This window comes from Malaclemys terrapin, chromosome 1 (assembly GCF_027887155.1).
Source record: "Malaclemys terrapin pileata isolate rMalTer1 chromosome 1, rMalTer1.hap1, whole genome shotgun sequence".
NCBI classification, from domain to species: domain Eukaryota; kingdom Metazoa; phylum Chordata; order Testudines; family Emydidae; genus Malaclemys; species Malaclemys terrapin.
Genome location: NC_071505.1, coordinates 142789855 through 142808204, shown reverse-complemented (window position 1 = coordinate 142808204; position 18350 = coordinate 142789855). Strand labels below are relative to the sequence as shown.

The window sequence follows — 18350 nt, the reverse complement described above, 5'->3', positions numbered from 1 at the left end:
TTCGCCCGGATATCATCCATTCCATCTTCCAGAGCTGGGGATTTCCCCAAGTCGCCCTGTTCGCCTCACGAGCCAACAGGAAGTGCCACATGTTCTGCTCCCTCCAAGGGCGATCTCCGGGCTCCCTGTCGGACGCGCTCCTCCTATCGTGGAGAGACCAGCTGTTCTACGCTTTCCCTCCATTCCCACTGGTCCACAGGGTGCTGCTCAAGCTACGCAGAGACAAGGCACGTATGATTCTAGTCTTTCCAGCTTGGCCAAGACAGCACTGGTACACCACACTTCTGAAGCTATCGGTTCAAACTCCGATCACGCTTCCCTTGTGCCCGGACTTGATCTCTCAGGACCACGGCCGACTCTGTCACCCCAACCTGCAATCGCTCCACCCTACAGCGTGGATGCTCCATGGCTGAGTTGGACAGAGCTTCAATGCTCACGTCCCGTGCAACAGATTCTGCTGGGAAGTAGAAAGCCCTCTACACGGACCACTTACTTAGCCAAGTGGAAACGGTTCTCCTGTTGGTGCAAGCAGCGGGCCACGCCCCCCTTGCAGGCGTCTATTCCTCTTATACTTGAATATCTTCTATCCCTAAAACAGCAGGGCTTGGCGATATCTTCGGTCAGGGTTCACCTGGCCGCTATATCGGCATTCCACCCAGGAGAACACGCTTCCTCGGTCTTCTCTAACCCGTTGGTCGTCGGATTCCTCAAGGGCTTAGACCGGCTATACCCACAGCAACGCCAACCCGTTCTGGCATGGGATCTTAACCTGGTTCTCACCAAGCTCACAGGGCCCCCATTCGAGCCATTGGCTACCTGCTCACTCCTTTACCTATCTTGGAAGACAGCCTTCCTTGTAGCCATCACTTCAGCAAGGTGTGTTTCTGAAATCAGGGCGCTCACGTCTGAGCCTCCATACACAGTCTTCCATAAAGACAAGGTGCAGCTTCACCCCCACCCTGCCTTTCTTCCCAAGGTGGTATCAGTTTTTCATGTGAACCAAGATATATTTCTCCCAGTCTTCCATCCTAAGCTGCACGCCACCCGTCAAGACCAGCATATGCACTCCTTGGACGTACGCAGGGCCCTTGCTTTCTATATGGAGCGTACAAAACCGTTTAGGAAGACGACACAACTCTTCGTTGCAGTGGCCGACCGGATGAAAGGCTTACCGGTCTCCTCGCAAAGTCTCTCCTCTTGGATCACGTCCTGCATTCGTGCTTGCTACGACCTGGCCGGTGCCCCGACGCCGTGCCTCACCGCCCACTCCACGAGGGCTCAAGCCTCCTCGACTGCCTTCCTGGCTCATGTCCCGATCCAGGACATTTGTAGAGCGGCGGTTTGGTCATCGGTCCACACCTTCGCCACTCACTATGCGCTTGTACAGCAGTCTAGAGATGATGCTGCATTCGGATCAGCGGTTTTGCACACAGCGATGTCTCACTCCGACCCCACCGCCTAGGTAAGGCTTGGTAGTCACCTAATTGGAATCGATATGAGCAAGCACTCGAAGAAGAAAAAATAGTTACTCACCTTTGTAACTGTTGTTCTTCGAGATGTGTTGCTCATATCCATTCCAAACCCGCCCCCCTTCCCCATTGTCGGAGTAGCCAGCAAGAAGGAACTGAGGGGGCGCTGGGTCGGCTGGAGTATATATCCAGAGCCATGAAGGCGCCACTCCAGGGGGCTCCACAGCCGACCCACCGGGTGTTGCTAGGGTAGAAAATTCTCCGACGATCGTGCATGCAGTGCGCGCACACCTAATTGGAATGGATATGAGCAACACATCTTGAAGAACAACAGTTACAAAGGTGAGTAACCGTTTTATATACTTCCTGAAATTCATTCACCGGGGGGGGAAGCAAGGGAGCCCTAATATTAAGAAGCTTCAAAGCTTGACTCCCTCATTCTCTGCCTTCTCTCCTCAGGCATCACTGCCTAATTCTGTCAGTCCCTTCCTGAGCTCAGCTGGTTCTTTGGTGGATCAAGACTTGAAGTCCCAGATCCTCCACAGGCCAGGATCAGGGCCACCACTGCCTTGGCATCACCTCCCAAAGTCTGGTAGCCCCAGGGGGCTTTCTTGCTTTCCAATAAGCCACTCCCACCCTTCCTTTGGGTAGCCCCTCCTTCCTTGCTGACTCCAGGACCTGCCCTGACCTCACCATCTCTAAACTCCCAGACCCTCCCTGGGGTGCACTTGTCTCACTCCCTTCACCTCCTGCCCATGGTCACAGCTGCACCTCCTTCCTTCACTCTCCTGGACTCATCCAATGCTGCCTGTTACACCTCAGATGTGGAGACCCTGGTGAGCTCTACCTTAAGGGAACCAGACCCTGGCCCCTATCAGAACCAGCTAGTAGGCCAGAGCAGAATATGAGACTGTGAGTGGAGCTGCCCTATGGAGACAAGGCTCCATCAGACGCACACCTGTAATGTGGGATAGCGTGAACACCTTGCACCTAGTTCCGAGGGACCTGCTTCTGCACCTTATCTCCAATGCACAGAAAATGAGTCTCCTGCAAACTGCCCATTTCTGCAGCTGTACTAGAACATGGCAGAGTTTGCCAAACTGCATCTTATATTGGTCTTCCCTGGTTCTGACTGAGACATTTCCACAGCTGTTAGGTATTGAGAAACTCAGGGTAAAGGGATTCCATGAGCCTGGTGAACTATGGCCTGATCCAATTAATAATGTTTGCTGAGTCCCTGCCAGCACCCAGAGCTGATATTTGTGCAATAACAAGGTAGGGATTCTTCCTGAACTACTTGTTACAAAAGGATCTTGTTGGTACAAGTTTGACACTAAGTGAAGTATTATTTCTTTGGAAGATGTGCTGTCTTGTAATTTCATCTCATCCCCCGTGTTAAGGGCAGGGAGATAAATGGACTAACAATAGCCTCAACCAGCTTCAGCCTCAGATAGAAAGAGGTGAATTGAAATATACCTTTCCATTGTGCAAGGACCCCAAGAGTCTTTTCATGTGAGCACAGAAGACCTGAAAGTGCAACCAGCCAATCTCATTCACTTGTGTGTGTGTTGAGTGAAATAATAGCATTTAAAACAAAGCAGAGGTTTCTTGCTGTTGCTTTTTTACAATTTCCATCTTATAAATCATTGTCTCCCAAATTAGTAAGAAGGTGGTGGGGATGTGTGAAAAAACATGGTGGTTGTCAGATTGATTCAACGAGGAAGTGAAGGGAAGGACAGGACAGGACAGCCCCATAAGTGGTGCTAGGTTGAAGGGAAAAGTTAGGGCAATAGTTCTGCAGCAGGCAATTCAGCTCCCTTAGGCGAGAGAAGACAGAAATGACCCAACTCCATTTTCTTTACAGTTCTTGTTCCTTTATTCGGTAAACACCTAGATACAAGTTTCACAAATCAAATTAAAAAAGGGGAGAGTGGACTGCAAATGGGGCTACATGGGCAGGGAGATACTGGCTGGTTCAGTTCTTGTTCTTCTCCCCCTCCCAAACACACATCCTTCCACCTCACCATACCAGGAAGCAAGAGAGGAAGTGGGGGCTTTGGTCCCAGTGAGGGGGATTAACAATGGGGCAAGAAATTCTTCTACATGATCATTTCAGAAGGGACCAAATACCACTCCAGAACCAGCCCAACCAGGGCGCAGGAGGAGAGCTGGAAGGGACAGGGTGATGACCCTTCTGTCCACAAATACTAGCAAAGGGAACTGAGCCAAGTGTGACTGGAAAAAGAGGAGGAAGAGTTGGAGGGGTAAACTGAGGCAGGATAATAAATGTGTCCTTCGTACACCAATGGGGTCCCCAAACCACCCTGTAGGCCAGAAGGAGAGCAATATGGAGGGTTAATCACTTTATTCAATTCTTAGAGGGTGGGGGTTAATATTAAATTTGAGAAGATTCCAAGCAGTGCTTTGTCATCAGAGTTTCACTGTCTGTACCTGAGAGAAGGTGGAGAGAGGGAGAAGAGAAAGAGAGAATGCAAGTTACAGATGTATAAATAAAGGGGTGGTACAGAAGGTAAAACCAAGCACTGCAATTTAAAATTCAGCAAGAGAAACTGATCAGATAAATGAATAAATCCTTAGCACTAAATCAAATCCCAGTAAACTCAATTCAGAATGCTGGGAGGAAGGAAAAACCCAGCACTTCTCTACTGCATCTAGACTTGAGCTGATCTCACGAGAGTTTGGTTTCATCTGTAAATAGACAGTTCTTGCAGATAGGCTTCAACTTCAATTTACTGACATCTTTGAACACTATCTTCTTGGCTCCCCAGATGCTACTTCCCCATTTCCTCACACATTTAAACCCACATCTGTGTTTGCCTGATGGTGAGGCAAGACAGCAACTCCCACACAATCCAGGGTGCAAGTGGCACAGACTCCCCAAAGTGTGTCCACAAGATAATGTGGGAGTATCAGAACATGATTCCCCTCATTTTTCCGTCTATCAGCCCCAAACCAGGATGGGATATTACCCCACTCACAGCATCTGAAGTGACTCAGGCTGGATGCTGGCAAAGATGAGCTGCCAAGAGGAAGCTTCCTGCTGGACCCTAGAGCATGTCCCCCTTCTCCAACTGACACCCCCAGAGGCTCGCATTGAGGCCCTGTACCCCATGTTGGGGGTACTGAAAGTGAGGTTCAAAAGGAGTGAGGCAGCCACACAATGCGGGGAGTTGAGAGAACAGTCAGACTTACAAGAGGGAGTAGGCGGATTTGGGGGTGACCATGCTGCACCCCCCCCAAAGTCTGCTCCAGATTCACCAGTCATATCGGCGGGCCTGTCTGGATGGGGAATCCTCAGGGCCCTGGATAGCGAGATGTGTCCCCTCAGACCGACGACCACTGCTACTCTCGTGACGCCGATAACCCAGTCCTCGTTGTGGCCGGAACCGGGATGTCTCTCGCCTCCATTCATCATCAAACGCAGCTGCGTCACCTACACGAGGAAAGAGAACAGCAGGCTCAATGGGAAGGCAGTCCAGGATTTGGGAGTCCCAGGGAGAAAGGAGCACTCACTCTCATCCAGGTTGATGTACTCCTGCCTCTCCTCCTGGTCACCTGTGCGATGGTTCCGTGAGCGCTGCATGATGTGGGCTCTCTCCCGGATGTGGTGCCCGATTGACATCTGCTCCAGGCCACTGTTTGAGTCCCGCACAGTCCGTCTTGTTTCACGGATCTGGGTGCAAAGTGTAGTATAGTGTCAGTACGTCACCTGTCCCCCTGCAATCCTGTTTAGCACCCCTCATTTCCTCCCTGCAATATTGTTCCCCTCCCTAGTCTTCCAACAGAATAACTGTTTTTTTCTCCACCACTTTCAAAGTGAGACATCATCAACAAGGGAAAAACAAATCCTTCATGTAGCCCTGGGCATGACTCCACTGGCCCCTCACTGAGCCACATCATTGTCCCAGAGCTTTGATTCACCTGTATGCAAAAATGCATCAAACATAAGCTGCTTGTCTTCAGTTTGAATATCCTTCACAGTCAATCCCCATAATACTTATCTCTCATTCACTACCAAGCCATCAATGCTCACTTTCAGTGGGCCCATGATGCCAACCTCCATCACCCACTTGTTAAATTTTCAAACAAGCACCTTTGTGCTTTCTCCCATGCTGCCCTCACACTTGGGAGGTGCTCCCCATGAACATCTGCAAAACTACCTCGTTATCCACTTTGAAATTCATCCTTTGCCATGATGCCTACAAAAAACTTGACATCAGTTAAACTGCTGGTGTATAGAGATCATAGCCTACCATGCTAACTAATATTGTCTTTGTCTACTTATAAACCTCCCTCATCCAAAATGCATCCATCTTTTGTGTTACACTTAGATTGTATAGATTTTTGGGGCAGGGACTGTCTCTTGTTCTGTGTCTCAACTGCATCTAGCACAATAAGGTCCTGGTCCATGACTAGGGCTCCTAGGTGCTATGGTAGTACAAATAATAAAATGCTCTGGGCAGTCAGTGCCATACAACCAAATGAGGCAGATCCACCCCCAGCAAAAGCAGCTGCCTGTGATGCCCTGCCCATCACTGGGTGCAGGAGCAGCGGCTTCCTTCTCACCCCGCCAGGTGCAGAGCGCATCTCCGAGGTCTCGTGATAGACTTTGGGGCCATCACCCAAGTTGGAATAGGAGATGACAGTTGAGGAAGAAAATGTTTGGCAGTTGGCACCACTTGTCATATGCTCCTGGTGAGGGAAGGTGAGGAAGGAGAGAGAGAAAAGTCAGCTGCTCCTATGAGCCCCTCCCCGTGGGGAATACTCTCCTCCTCCCACCATTCATCTTGGTTTCTTTTTGATAAAAGGGGGCCATCCTCTTCCCTTTCACACCCACCCCTCTCCTTTCCATTACCCCCCGCCCCATTCCTTCTGCTCCACAAGTGAGGGAGACATCCCTTGCACACCCTTCCCACTGCCTCATCTTCTCTGCATGGAGGGGCTGCTCCCTCATGCCCCATGTTCCTCCAAATGTATAGGCAATGCCATCTTTACTGCTTGGGAAGGAACAATGGCATGGGACCAGCAGTAGCCCTTGTGGAGGGTAAAACAGGAGACTCTGGGTGGCAACTGATTACCCAGGATGGCAGAGGTGATATCAGTGCATGCTTGTCAATGCAAACAGTGTTGAGGAAGGTTCTTACCACATTTCCAATCATATCGTTCATCATCCCGAACATGTCCATGAAGCCACCTGCCTGGAAGGAGGGGAGGAACAGAGTCAGGTGGGAAGAGGACAGAGGGAGAGGAGACGAGTGAATGCACTCACAAGGACACATGGAAGCTGTTCCTCTACGAGAATAAACGAGAGTTCCTGACCCCTCATCCTATGAGAAAACCAGGCTATGGTAATAGAACTGCACCGTGCTCACCCCTAACATCGACCCTTTGTACCCAAGATCTCACTCTAAGCTCTTCAATTCCCAGAATCACTCTTGCATCAGTTCCCCAGCTTTGATTTGAGCTCACAGAAAGATAGGGTCACAACACTAGATCAGACCAGTATCCTGTTTCTGATGGTGGCCAGGACCAGACACTACAATTGAAGGTAAAAGAAACCCCTTAGTGGAAATTGTGAAACTGTCTGTCCCTAGGGGAAGCTACTTCCTCATTTATGCCACTCAGTGGGGAACTTCTCTCTTCTATTGCTTTTCTTGATCTAACATAACTATGGATGTTCTCATCTTCGATAAAAAAATGTCTAGTCATTTTTGATATCCTAGGGCTGAGAGTTCCACAAATTAATCATGAAATATACAAAAGAAGTTTGTCTTTTGTCAGTTTCAGATGTGCTGCCTTTCAATGTAATTGAATAGTCTCTCATTCTTGTAGTAGGAGAAAGTATAAATAAGAGCACACAATTTACTTATCTCATCTATTATTCATCTCTTCTCTAACAGAAATAGTCCCAATCTCTTCACTCTTTCTTCATATGGAAATCTTTAGGTTTCTAATGACTTTTGCCACCCATGACTGAACTCCCTCTATTTCTGCTATGTCCTTTCAGAGAGAGGGTGACCAGAGAAGAACACAGTGTTCCAGGTAAGCGCATCCCACTGGTTTATGTAATGACATTGGAATAACTCCAGTATTATTTTCCATCCTATTCCTGGGCAACCTAATGTTTTGTTGGCTTTTTTGACAGTTTCTACCCGTTAAGCAGAGGTTTTCAGTAAGCCTCCTTAATGGTGCCCAGGTCTTCTTCCAAGAGCCACAGTTCTGTCTGCTCTTCCTGGTAATCAACCATCCCATTTCTATTATTTGTTGTATCACAGTAGCACCTTGAGACCCCAACTGAGCTCAGGGTTCCGCTGTGCAAGACCCTGTGCAACTATTTAATAAGAGACAGACTCTACTCCAAACAGACAAAGGGTTGGAGGGGTCACACAGGCACAGAGAGGTAAAGTGACCTCACCAAAGTCACACAGAGGGTCATTTAAAGCCATGAGTCGAACCCAGGTCTCCTACCCACTGGCTCACACCCTATTAAGGTCTTTTCCTAGAAGCTGGGGTTTGCCCTGGTGTCCATGTTCCTTCCCCCTTCCCTGTACTGTGTTTGCTGACACGCTCACCTAGAGGTGGCTGCACTGTAGCACTGCTGAGTATGTGGAGCACATGAAGAACTTGGGGATAAAGTGATCTGTTGGGGAGCTGTAAATCTGGATGTTACACTTTGGGGAAGGCCCCAGAGCTGCACAGAGAAATTGAGGCCTTACCATTCCCAACATTCCAAAGGGTGAGATGGCTCCTGCCTGCAGGGGGCAACAGAGAAACAAAAAAATTAGGAGGGATCCACTCATTGTCCAAACCCAGGGCCCTTTCCCCTTCACAGGAAATGGAAGGAAACAAAAGACCCAAGCACACCAAGTGGCCAAAGGGTTGAACAGACAGACACTGCTCCACAAACTCCTGTATGTCCCCCCACTGCCCACAAGGTGCAGGCGGGGAAAGAAGTGACACTTTCAAACTTCTTTTGGTGATATATATTATATTAATTTAGGGTCTGCAAAATTACACTTATCTTCCATCACCCCAAGACACTGATGCCCTGGCATAGAGTAGATTGGAGGGAAGCATGTGAAGTAAAGGGATATAACACCATGTTCTAAGGAACTAATTTTCCTTCCCCCACTTCGTGCAAAGAAGAGAACTGCACCACCCTAACCATGTGGGAAGGTGAAGGAAGTCAGAGGGAAAAGAGACTCTACAACTATACTCAGCATCCCCTTTACCTGCATCCTGCGGCTGGCCTGACGTGCCCCAGGCATGGTCCCATCAGTTATGCTGAGGAAAGGGCTGTATGCAAAGCCTCCAGAAAGCATGCGGTTCATGTGCTGACGGTGAATAGCAAAAGGGTCCCTGGAGGGGGGTCAACAGGGAGAGGAGACCTTAGGAGGCAGAGTCCCAGATAACCAACCAGTCCTGACTCCGTCCCCTGATCTAACCCTGAATCTATTTCCCTCTGAGAGTGGGAAATACAACCTATGAGTCCTGACACACAGTCTTCCCTAATCTAATCTATGAGCCCACTTCTCCCCCCCCAGATAAATTTGGGGTTTATACACACATTGTAAACATGGGGTCCTCTGGTTCTCCATCCCTCATGAACCGGAACATACTTCCTTCAGATCCAGGGAGGGCTCTGCAAACAGGGAGCCGGAGTGAACATAAGCAAGCTGGGGCCACAGGGCATGACCCCCTCTCTTTTCACACCAAAATGTATCCACCAGCTCATGCAACCCTCCCTCTTGCACCAGGCCCTGTGCCCAGCCGGTAGCAGAGCAATCTCTACAGATGCCTCTAGTAGGTCAGCTCAACCAATAGGAGCCGTTTCACAAACCACCCCTCCCCTGACTGGGAATATAACCAAACTGCCGTCTCCACCCCCCAACCCCCAAAATCAGGCTCCTTATCGCTTACCTGCCCCGCACAGACACCTCACCCCGGGCCCCTAGTGCAGGCACAGGCGCCCCCCGTTCACACGAGGAATCCCGAAGGTGCGGAGGCACCAGGCCGGCCCCGCAGCGTCACTACTTACCCCAGCGCAGAAACAAGCGCCCCTCGCCCTGCAGACAGCCCCCTCCCCCAAGGCGAGCACAAGCCGGGCCCCACGCCTGGGCAGCCTCCTCTCCCATTGCGCCTCCTGCAGGCTGCAACCTCCCCGGCCCGCATCCCGCCTGCCACCCGCCCACCTCACGCTCCCCTGCCTGGCGGGGTGTCCGCCGCTCGCTCCCGCAGGCTTTCCTCTGCCACGGGCAGCGCAGCGCCCGCTCAAGCCTCCGCTCCCATCTAGCCCCGGAGCCCGCCTGCTCCCCGCCCGGCCTTCGCGGAGGGTGCGCTGGAAGAAGGGGAGCCGGGAGCGCGCTGCCCTCCGCCGCCGGCCGCTGCCAGCCCGCACTAGGGCCTAGCCAGGAAGTGAGGTCGGCCCGGCCCGCCAGCGCCTCCCCGCTGCCGCAACACACAGCGCAGCCCGGCCGGCGCTGTAACGGCTCCGCGGGGCGAGGGGTGGCGGTGGGTGGGAGAAGCAAGGGGCACAGTGGTGGGGAGGGGATGGTTATAACCATCGCCCCGCACAGCGCCAGGGGGGCCCCGGGTACCCGTCCCGGGGAGTGGGGGATGTAACAATAGAAGGTCTGAGACGGGGCGTGATACCCTTAATGGCCCGTGGCCTCCTTTTGTTGTGAGGCTGCTAAGGAAATGGCTGCCGGCAGCCCGGCTTCAGCTCCCGTCACCTGAACGGGGAGGAGCCGCCTGCATTGGGCCGGACCCGTGCACGGTGCAGTGCACACGGGGGAACAGCAGGGGTCTCCCTCGCACCACACATTAGAGCTGCGCTGCGGGGGCCGGCGGAGGCGAAAGGCTGATTGAAGGCCGTGGCTGCTGGTTTCGGTCTTCTCTGCCCGGCTGGTTCCCCGAGCTCCGGCTCTAGCCTTGCTCGCCAGCCCGGCCCGAACGTACACGGCCCTTCTTGCTCCCATTGGAGGCTGGCTCAGATGGCTCCTGGGGGCTCCTTTGAGACCCACCCGGTTCTAGTTTTCTAGGCGAGGTGACCATTTTGGTCCACGTCCGCTCCAGCAGAGCAGGCTGAGCTGGGTCCAACCAGCACTGCTCTGCAATTCCCGCACCTCTCTGCTCTGCCACCTGTTTGCCACCTTCCGAAGCCCCTGCTGCCCAGGAACCCAGAGTCTCAAGTACTGATTTTTGCTTCCGCCTCTTACCACTTCCTGCATCTGCTGAAGGAGGGGGATGCACAGTGGCATTCATTTAGCTTGTGCCCCCTCCCCTGCCTCTCACCCGTCCAGACCTGCAACCCACATGCCCTGTCTCATCATTGCTGCTGTCTACCTTCCTTGCTACACATCTAGCCTCCTTTTTGAATTGTGAACACCAGAACTGGACACAATGTTGCAGCAATGGTTGCACCAGTGCCAAATACAGAGGTAAAATAATCTCTCTGTTCCTACCTGAGATTCCCATTTGTGTCATCTGCCCTGCCACTCGGGGCGGCTCTATGTATTTTGCCGCCCCAAGCACAGCAGTCAGGCAGCCTTTGGCGCCATGCCTGTGGGAGGTCCGCTGATAATGCGGATTTGGCAGCATTCCTGTGGGAGGTCTGCCTGTCCCGCGCCTTCGGCATACCCGCTGCCGAATTGCCGCCGAAGCCGCGGGACCAGCGGACTTCCCGCAGGCATGCCGCCGAAGGCTGCCTGACTACCTCCCTCACGGCGACCAGCAGGCCGCCCCAGGCACGTGGGCTGGTGCCTGGAGCCGCCCCTGCCGCCACTCTACTGTTCTCCATACCTGGCTGACATACAACCTGATTGCTACCCAACAATCCTGCCCTCCCTCCCCCACTTCTCAGACCTCTTTCCCTGCACTAATCTGAATGTGACACACTCATACATGCTACACATCCCCATACCTTTTCATTTTGAAAATCTGGTCACCCTATGTGCCATTGGGGGAATGGGAGGTACAGACAACAAACTCTTTGGCAGCACAATAAAGGAGAGGACGGGCGGCGGGTGTGTGTGTGTGTTTGAAATGCATCATTTGGCTCAGTGACTTCCCAGTGCCAAACCCAAAGAGACCATTCCCCCATTCAAAGCTGCATGCAGTGATGGGTTGTTTCGACACCTTCTCTTTGCTCATGATAGCAGGATGCAGCCTCCATTAAAATAGGAATAGGACCAGAAATCTGCCCTGAGCTGTTATTACAGACAGATAGATGGATATATGGATGAACAGTGTCTCTCAAATGCTCTTGACCCCCCATAAGCTCTCTCCCCACATTGTGGGTTTGCGACAATGTCACTTTAAAATGGGATGTCAGCTGCTTCCAATGGTTTGTGCCTGGATTTATGCAAATATGAAAAGTTATGCAAATATTAAACTCTCCTGCTTTTTTGTTGTTCCATGCACATACAATTTAATTACATACAATTTAATGTGCACATAAAAATACACACATGCAACATTCACTCAACACGCTTGACATGCACCCCCCCAATACTAAAAAAAATCACAAGTGTGCAGCTCAAGAACATGCACACATACAGAGAAAATCCACATACCCCCACACACACTTTACATGTATGCACACACCCCATATTTTATTCCCCAAGAGAGCTAGCTCATATAACCTCAGTTTTGCTTGTGTGCCAAGGGGAGAAGACCCTAAAAAGGAGAGAAATATTCTGCTGCATTTGCAAAGCCAACCTGAAGAAGAAACTGGAGTTCCCAAGCAACACAGAGCATTAGAATCCATTGGGAAGTGAGTGAAATCTGTACTCAGCACTGTGGATTTTTCATAGATTCCAAGGCCAGAAGGGACTATTGTGATCATCTAGTCTGACCTCCTGTATTACACAGGCCATAGAACTTCCCCAAAGTAATTCCTAAAGCATATCTTTTAGAAAAACATCCAATCTTAATTTTTAAATTGTTAGTGATGGAGAATCCTTCATAACCCTTGGTAAACTGTTCCAATGATTAATTATCCTCACTGTTAAAAATGTATGCTTTATTTTCTGTTTGAATTTGTCTAGCTTTAACTTCCAGTTACTGGATCATGTTATATCTTTCTCTGCTAGACTGAAGAGCCCATCATTAAATATTTGTTCCTCATGTAGATACTTATAGACTGTAATCAAATCACTCCTTAACCTTCTCTTTGTTAAGCTAAATAGATTTAACTCCTTCAGTCTGTCACTAGAAGGCAGGTTTTCTAATCCTTTCATTATTCTCGTGGCTCTTCTCTGAACCCTCTCTGATTTATCACCATCCTTTTTGAATCATGGACAGCAGAAGTGGACACCCTATTGCAGCAGCAGTCGCACCAGTGTCAAAAACAGGGGTAAAATAACCTATCTTTTCCTACTTGACATTCCCATTTATGCATCCAACCTTTGCATTAGCCTTTTTGGCCATAGCATCACTCTGGAAGCTCATGTTCAGCTGATTAACCACTCAGGGCCGGCTTTAGGCCAATTCAACCAATTCCCCTGAATCAGGCCCCGCCCCTAAGAGGGCCCCGCGCTCAAGCCCCGGTACAGTGTACCGGCAAGAGCCGGTGTGCTGTACCCGGGTGGCCCGGCTTCCCCAGGGGGCAATTTAAAGGGCCTGGGGCTCCCAGCACGGGCTGGAGCCCCAGGCCCTTTAAATCGCCACCAGAGCCCCACTGCTGGAGCCCTGGGGTAGGGCTGTGGGGCGCTGGGGGCTATCTAAAAAGTCCGGGGCTCCCGTTGCTTCTACCGCCCCAGCCCTTTAAATAGCCGCTGGAGCCCCGCCGCTTCCCCAGGGCTCCCGCAGCTATTGAAAGGGCTGGGGTGGTGGAAGCAAGGGAGCCCCGGGCCCTTTAAATAGCCTCCGAGCCCCAGGCTGCTGCTGCTACCCCGGTGGGGGAGGGAGGAGGAGGAGGGGGCACTTACCGTACAAGGTGGGCTGTACTGCACCCTCTGCCCGCACCAGCCCTGCATCCCCTGCCCTGCCCGCAGCCAGCCCGTCTCCAGCCAGCCCCGCACCCCCTGCCCGCAGCCAGCCCGTCTCCAGCCAGCCCCGCACCCCCTGCCCTTCCCGCAGACAGCCCCTGTCTCCAGCCAGCCCCTGCCGCAACCCCTGCCCTGCCCGCATCAGCCCCGCACCCCCTGCCCTGCCGCTGTCCACAGTCAGCCCCTGCCGCACCCCCAGCCCTGTCTCCAGCCAACCCCTGCCACACACCCCTGCAGCCCTGCCCAAAGCCAGCCAGCCCCCCTTCCCACACCAGCCCTGCACCCCCTGCCCTGCCTGTAGCCAACCCCTGCCGCAACCCCCTGCCTGAAGCCAGCCAGTCCTCTGTCGCCAACCCCTGCCGGACCCCCCTGCGGCCCTGCTTGAAGCCAGCCAGCCCACCCCACACACCCCTGTCTTCAGCCAGACCCGCACCCCTGGCCCTGCCTGCAGCCAGACCCTACCTCCAGTCAGCCCCTGCCCTGCCTCCAGCACTCCCATGTCCAGTGGTGCCCTGCAGTTCCCAGGGCAGTAACCCTGCACACCTGCTTCAATGAGGGGGGCAGGGAGCAGCTAGGACCCACTCATGTGCACACCCTCAGGTGACCAGACAGCAAGTGTGAAAAATCGGGACGGGGGTGGGGGTAATAGGATCCTATATGTAACCCTTCTGCCCATCTAAGTTGGCAGCAACAAGGGCCGGGTTCTGTATCTAGGGGTTCCGTTTCAATAACGCAAATGCAAAACCGGCTCGAGCCCCGACCCAGTGACCTGGGACAATTACATACCACCCCCTGGGCGCCTCTAGGAGGCAATACTTCCCCTCTCGCAAGCACGGAGTCTGAGTGTAACAGAAAATGTTTAATAACATGAGGTAAACGACATCAGCATTAAATTGGAAAAACAACACAAACAGGCTTCATGAGCAAAAAACCCACCCCAGCAAATTGGGCTGTGTCCTTTCCCTTTGGTTCTTGAGACCAGCAACCCAAGAATCACCAAAGTCCCAAAAGTCCAACAACCCCAAAGTCTCTTGGGTCCAGCAACCCAAGGATCACCAAAGTCCCAAAAGTCCAACAACCCCCCAAAGTCTCTGTCCCTGGTCAGTGCAGCCCCAGAGTTCAAGCGGGGGGGGGGGGGGGGGGAAAGGCACGCAGGGTGTTTTACATGATGCTGCCTCTCCTTCTCCATGAGCCACTCCACTGAACCGCTCCCGCCGTCCACGAACTGCTCTGGCAACTGCTCCACTCTGCTCACCAACCTGTGAGCCGCTCAGCTCCGCTCCAACCGTCCCCATGAGGCTCCACTCTGCTAGCTGCTCTACCAGCTGCTTAGCAATATAGCTTCAGGCTCCCCCACTAGTTAACACAGTCTCAGTGATCTCAGCTCTTAATAACCTTAGCTCTTTTGTGATTCCAGCTCTTAGCAATTTCAGCTCAAGGGGAGCCCCAGTGCTAGTGCACCATTGGCCCAAAGTGAATTCAGCTCAGCAGCCTGTAACTAGACTCCTAATGGAATCAAAGTTAGCTCTAACATTCAACAGTGGGGAGAGAAAGTAGTACAATTGGTATTTCAAACCCTCAAAGAGGGCCCATACCATCAAGTATAAATACCTGTCCCCATACTCTCTCAATTCACTGGGTTTTGTAACCCATGCCCCTTGTCAAGCAAGTGCTACTTAGGTAATGGTGAAGGACTCACTCAGTCCTTCTGTCATACAACAGTTCCACTGGCCTTGATTCACAGAATCAGGGTAACAAAACTTTATTCTTCCTGCCCCAATAATAGAGAAACTGGGGATCCCACACCAGCCAAAGTAACCACTTTGAGTTGCTGTTGTTTCATGCCAGGCGAGTGGGTGTGCCTATGCAAACCAGATCAGCCCCTGGAGTTCTTTTCCACACTCGCCATAATTCACCACCAGATGTCAGGGTAGAGCTCATCCTGACTCTGCTTACATATATAAGAAAAAGACCCCAAAATCGGGACTGTCCTTATAAAATTGGGACCTCTGGTCACCCTAGCACACCCCCAGGGAGTGGTGGGGACCCACACATGTGAAACAGAGCTCATTTCTAGTTCAGGCCCATCTTTTTAAAAAAGAACTTTAGGTAGAATTAACATACATCTATATTTTCCCAGACATGTCAGGCTTTTTGGTTCTTAAATTGCCGTCCGGGAGGAAATACGGACATATGGAAACCCTACTGGTACAAAAAATACATACTGTGGCACATCCCTTAAATCAGAATTTTTTATAGGGAACCGGTTGCTAAGTAATGAAAGGTTTTTTTTACATGTTTTATTTTTTTTCAGTCATCCCTGCCGGGGCTCCGCCGAAAATGTTCGAAATAGGCCCCGCACTTCCTAAAGCCAGCCCTGTAAACCACTACAACTCCCAAATCTTGTTTAGAGTCACTGCTTCCCAGGATAGAGTCCTGCGTTGTGTAAGTATGGCCTATATTTGTTCCTAAAGGTATACATTTACATTTAGCCAAGTTAAAACACATGTTGTTTGCTTGCACTCAGCTTACAAAGTGATCAAGATCACTGTTTGAGTGACCTGTCCTCTTCATTATTTATCACTTCTCTCAATTTCTGTGTCATTTGCAAACTTTATTAGTGATGATTTTATCTTTGCTTCTAGGTTATTCATAAAAATATTAAATAGTGGAGAGCCAAGAACTGATTCTTGTGGGACCCCACTAGAAACACATACACTTGATGATTATTCCCCATTTACAATTACTTTTTGAGACTGATCAGCTAGCCAATTTTTAATCCAGTTAATATCATTCTAATTTTTTAATTAAAATGTCATGCGGTACCAAGTCAAATGCCTTACAAAAGTTTAAGTATATTACATCAACACTGCTACTTTTATCTACCAAACTTGTAATCTCATCAAAAAATATATCAAGTTAGTTTGACAAGGTCTATTTTCCATAATCCCATATTGATTGGCATTAATTATATAACCCTCTTTTAATTCTTTATTAATTGAGTCCCATATCAGCTGCTCCATTATCTTGTCTGGCATCAATGTCAGACTAACATGGTTATAATTAGGGCTCTGTGTCCGTCACAGAGGTTGCGGAAGTCACGGATTCCATGACTTTTCATGATCTCAGTGACTTCTCCAGTGGCCAGTGTGGCTGACCCCCAGGGCTGCCCAAGCAGCTGTCTCAGCCCTGGGCAGCAGTCCCCAACTGGTCGGCCAGAGCAGCCCCTGCTCTGGCAGCCCTAGGCAGTGGTCACTGACCGGAGTGGCCCCGGGCAGCAGTCCCTGGCCAGCCGGGGTCAGGGCTGGCTCCAGGGTTTTGGCCGCCCCAAGCAGCCAAAAAAAAAAATAAAATAAAAAAAAAAGCAGCGATTGCGATCTGCGGCGGTGATTCGGCGGAAGGTCCTTTGCTCCCAGTGGGAGTGAGGGACCGTCCGCCAAATTGCTGCCGAATACCTGGACGTGCTGCCCCTCTCCGGAGCAGCCGCCCCAAGCACCTTCTTGCCAGGCTGGTGCCTGGAGCCGGCCTTGGCCGGAGTGGCCCCGGGCAGCGGTCCCTGGCTGGCCAGAGCAGCCCCGGGCAGCAATCCCCAGCTGGCTGGCCAGAGGAGCCCCTGCTCCAGCGGCCCCAGGCAGTGGTCCCCAATTGGCCAGCTGGAGCAGCCACGGTCCACTGTCCCAGGCAGCTGGTGCCACTGGCCCCAAGCGCCGCTCCCCCAGCAGTGCCCCGAGTCCCCCTCCTACCCCCAATTTAATCACAGGTATTTTTAATATACGTCATGGACAGGTCACTGGCTGTGAATTTTTGTTCATTGCCCGTGACCTGTCCATGACTTTTACTAAAAATACCCATGACTAAATCATAGTCTTAGTTATAATTATCCAGGTCACTGTCTTTACCCTTTTTAAAAATTGGCATATTAGCTTTCTTCCATTCTTCAGCAACTTTCCCAGTGTTCCAAGACTTACTGAAAATCAACATTAATGGTTCAGTGAGCTCCTCTGCCAGCTCTCTTAAAACTCTTGAATGAAATTTGCTCTGGAACTGCTGATTTTAAAATGCCAGATTTTAGTAGCTGCTCTTTAACATCCTCTTGAGATACTAGTGGAATAGCAAAAGTGTTATATCATATGACTACATCATCAGTTTTTTCCCTAAATGCAGAACAGAAATATTTGTTGAACACACCTGCCTTTTCTCCATTACATTAGGTGCTGACTCCATGGGTGCTCCGGGGCTGGAGCACATATGGAAAAAAATTAGTGTGTGCTTAGCATCCATGAGTAGTCGAGCACCTCTCCCTCCCCTTCCCCCAACTCCCGCCCACCACGGTGTGCAGGAGGTGCTGGGAGGGAGGGGATGGGGTGTGCTCAGGGGACGGGTCAGAAAGAGGCAGGGTAGAGGTGGGAAGAGGTGGGATGGGGGTGGAGGTTTGGGAGAAAGGGTGGAGTTGGGGTGGGGCCTGGGGCTGAGCAAGGGTTGAGCACTTCTGAGAAAAATTAGAAGGCGGCGCCTGTGTCCATTACTATTGATAATTCTACCATTTCCATCTAGTAATGGATCAGTACCTTTGTTGAGATTCTTCTTGTTCTTAATATACTTAAAACACTCTATTTTATTCTGAACTCACTGGCCATAGATTTCTCCATTTGTCCCTTTGCTTCCTTTGTCAATTTTCTACAGTTCCTAGCATCTGATTTATATTCATTACCTTCCCCTTTCTTCTAATTGTTATATATTATTTTTTATAGCTGCCTTCACTTCTTTAAACCAGGTGAGTTTCTTAACCAATACAGCCTTCTTGATCGTGGGAGTGTGGCTTTTGGGGCATTTAGTAAATTATATAAGTTATATTCTTCAAGAATTCCCA

The 18350-nt window shown here is 50.9% G+C and overlaps 1 protein-coding gene across 4 annotated transcripts; it reads right to left on the bottom strand.

Annotated features, from left to right (window-relative positions):
* Positions 1–3321: 3321 nt before the first annotated feature.
* Positions 3322–10163, bottom strand: MLF2 (myeloid leukemia factor 2). 4 transcript variants are annotated; one of them, XM_054041923.1, is made up of 9 exons: positions 10143–10163; positions 9058–9132; positions 8723–8849; positions 8207–8242; positions 6635–6688; positions 6057–6182; positions 5004–5163; positions 4683–4923; positions 3322–3920 (listed from the first exon to the last, which is right to left on the bottom strand). In XM_054041923.1, the coding sequence occupies exons 2-8, from the start codon at positions 9105–9107 to the stop codon at positions 4745–4747; spliced, it is 732 nt and encodes a 243-aa protein (XP_053897898.1). In that variant the 5' UTR covers positions 9108–9132; positions 10143–10163; the 3' UTR covers positions 3322–3920; positions 4683–4744. The 4 variants fall into 4 exon arrangements, with proteins under 4 accessions (XP_053897898.1, XP_053897870.1, XP_053897879.1 ...); XM_054041895.1 differs by lacking the exon at positions 10143–10163 and adding an exon at positions 9683–9909; XM_054041904.1 differs by lacking the exon at positions 10143–10163 and adding an exon at positions 9698–9909.
* Positions 10164–18350: the final 8187 nt, after the last annotated feature.

Coding starts and splice junctions, on each gene's coding strand:
- MLF2 (XM_054041923.1), bottom strand. CDS start 9,107: ATGTTCCGGTTCATGAGGGATGGAGAACCAGAGGACCCCATGTTTACA. Junction 8,243..8,722: donor AGGCCAGCCGCAGGATGCAG/GTAAAGGGGATG, acceptor TGCCCCCTGCAG/GCAGGAGCCATCTCACCCTT. Junction 6,689..8,206: donor CCTTTGGAATGTTGGGAATG/GTAAGGCCTCAA, acceptor CCCTCCTTCCAG/GCAGGTGGCTTCATGGACAT.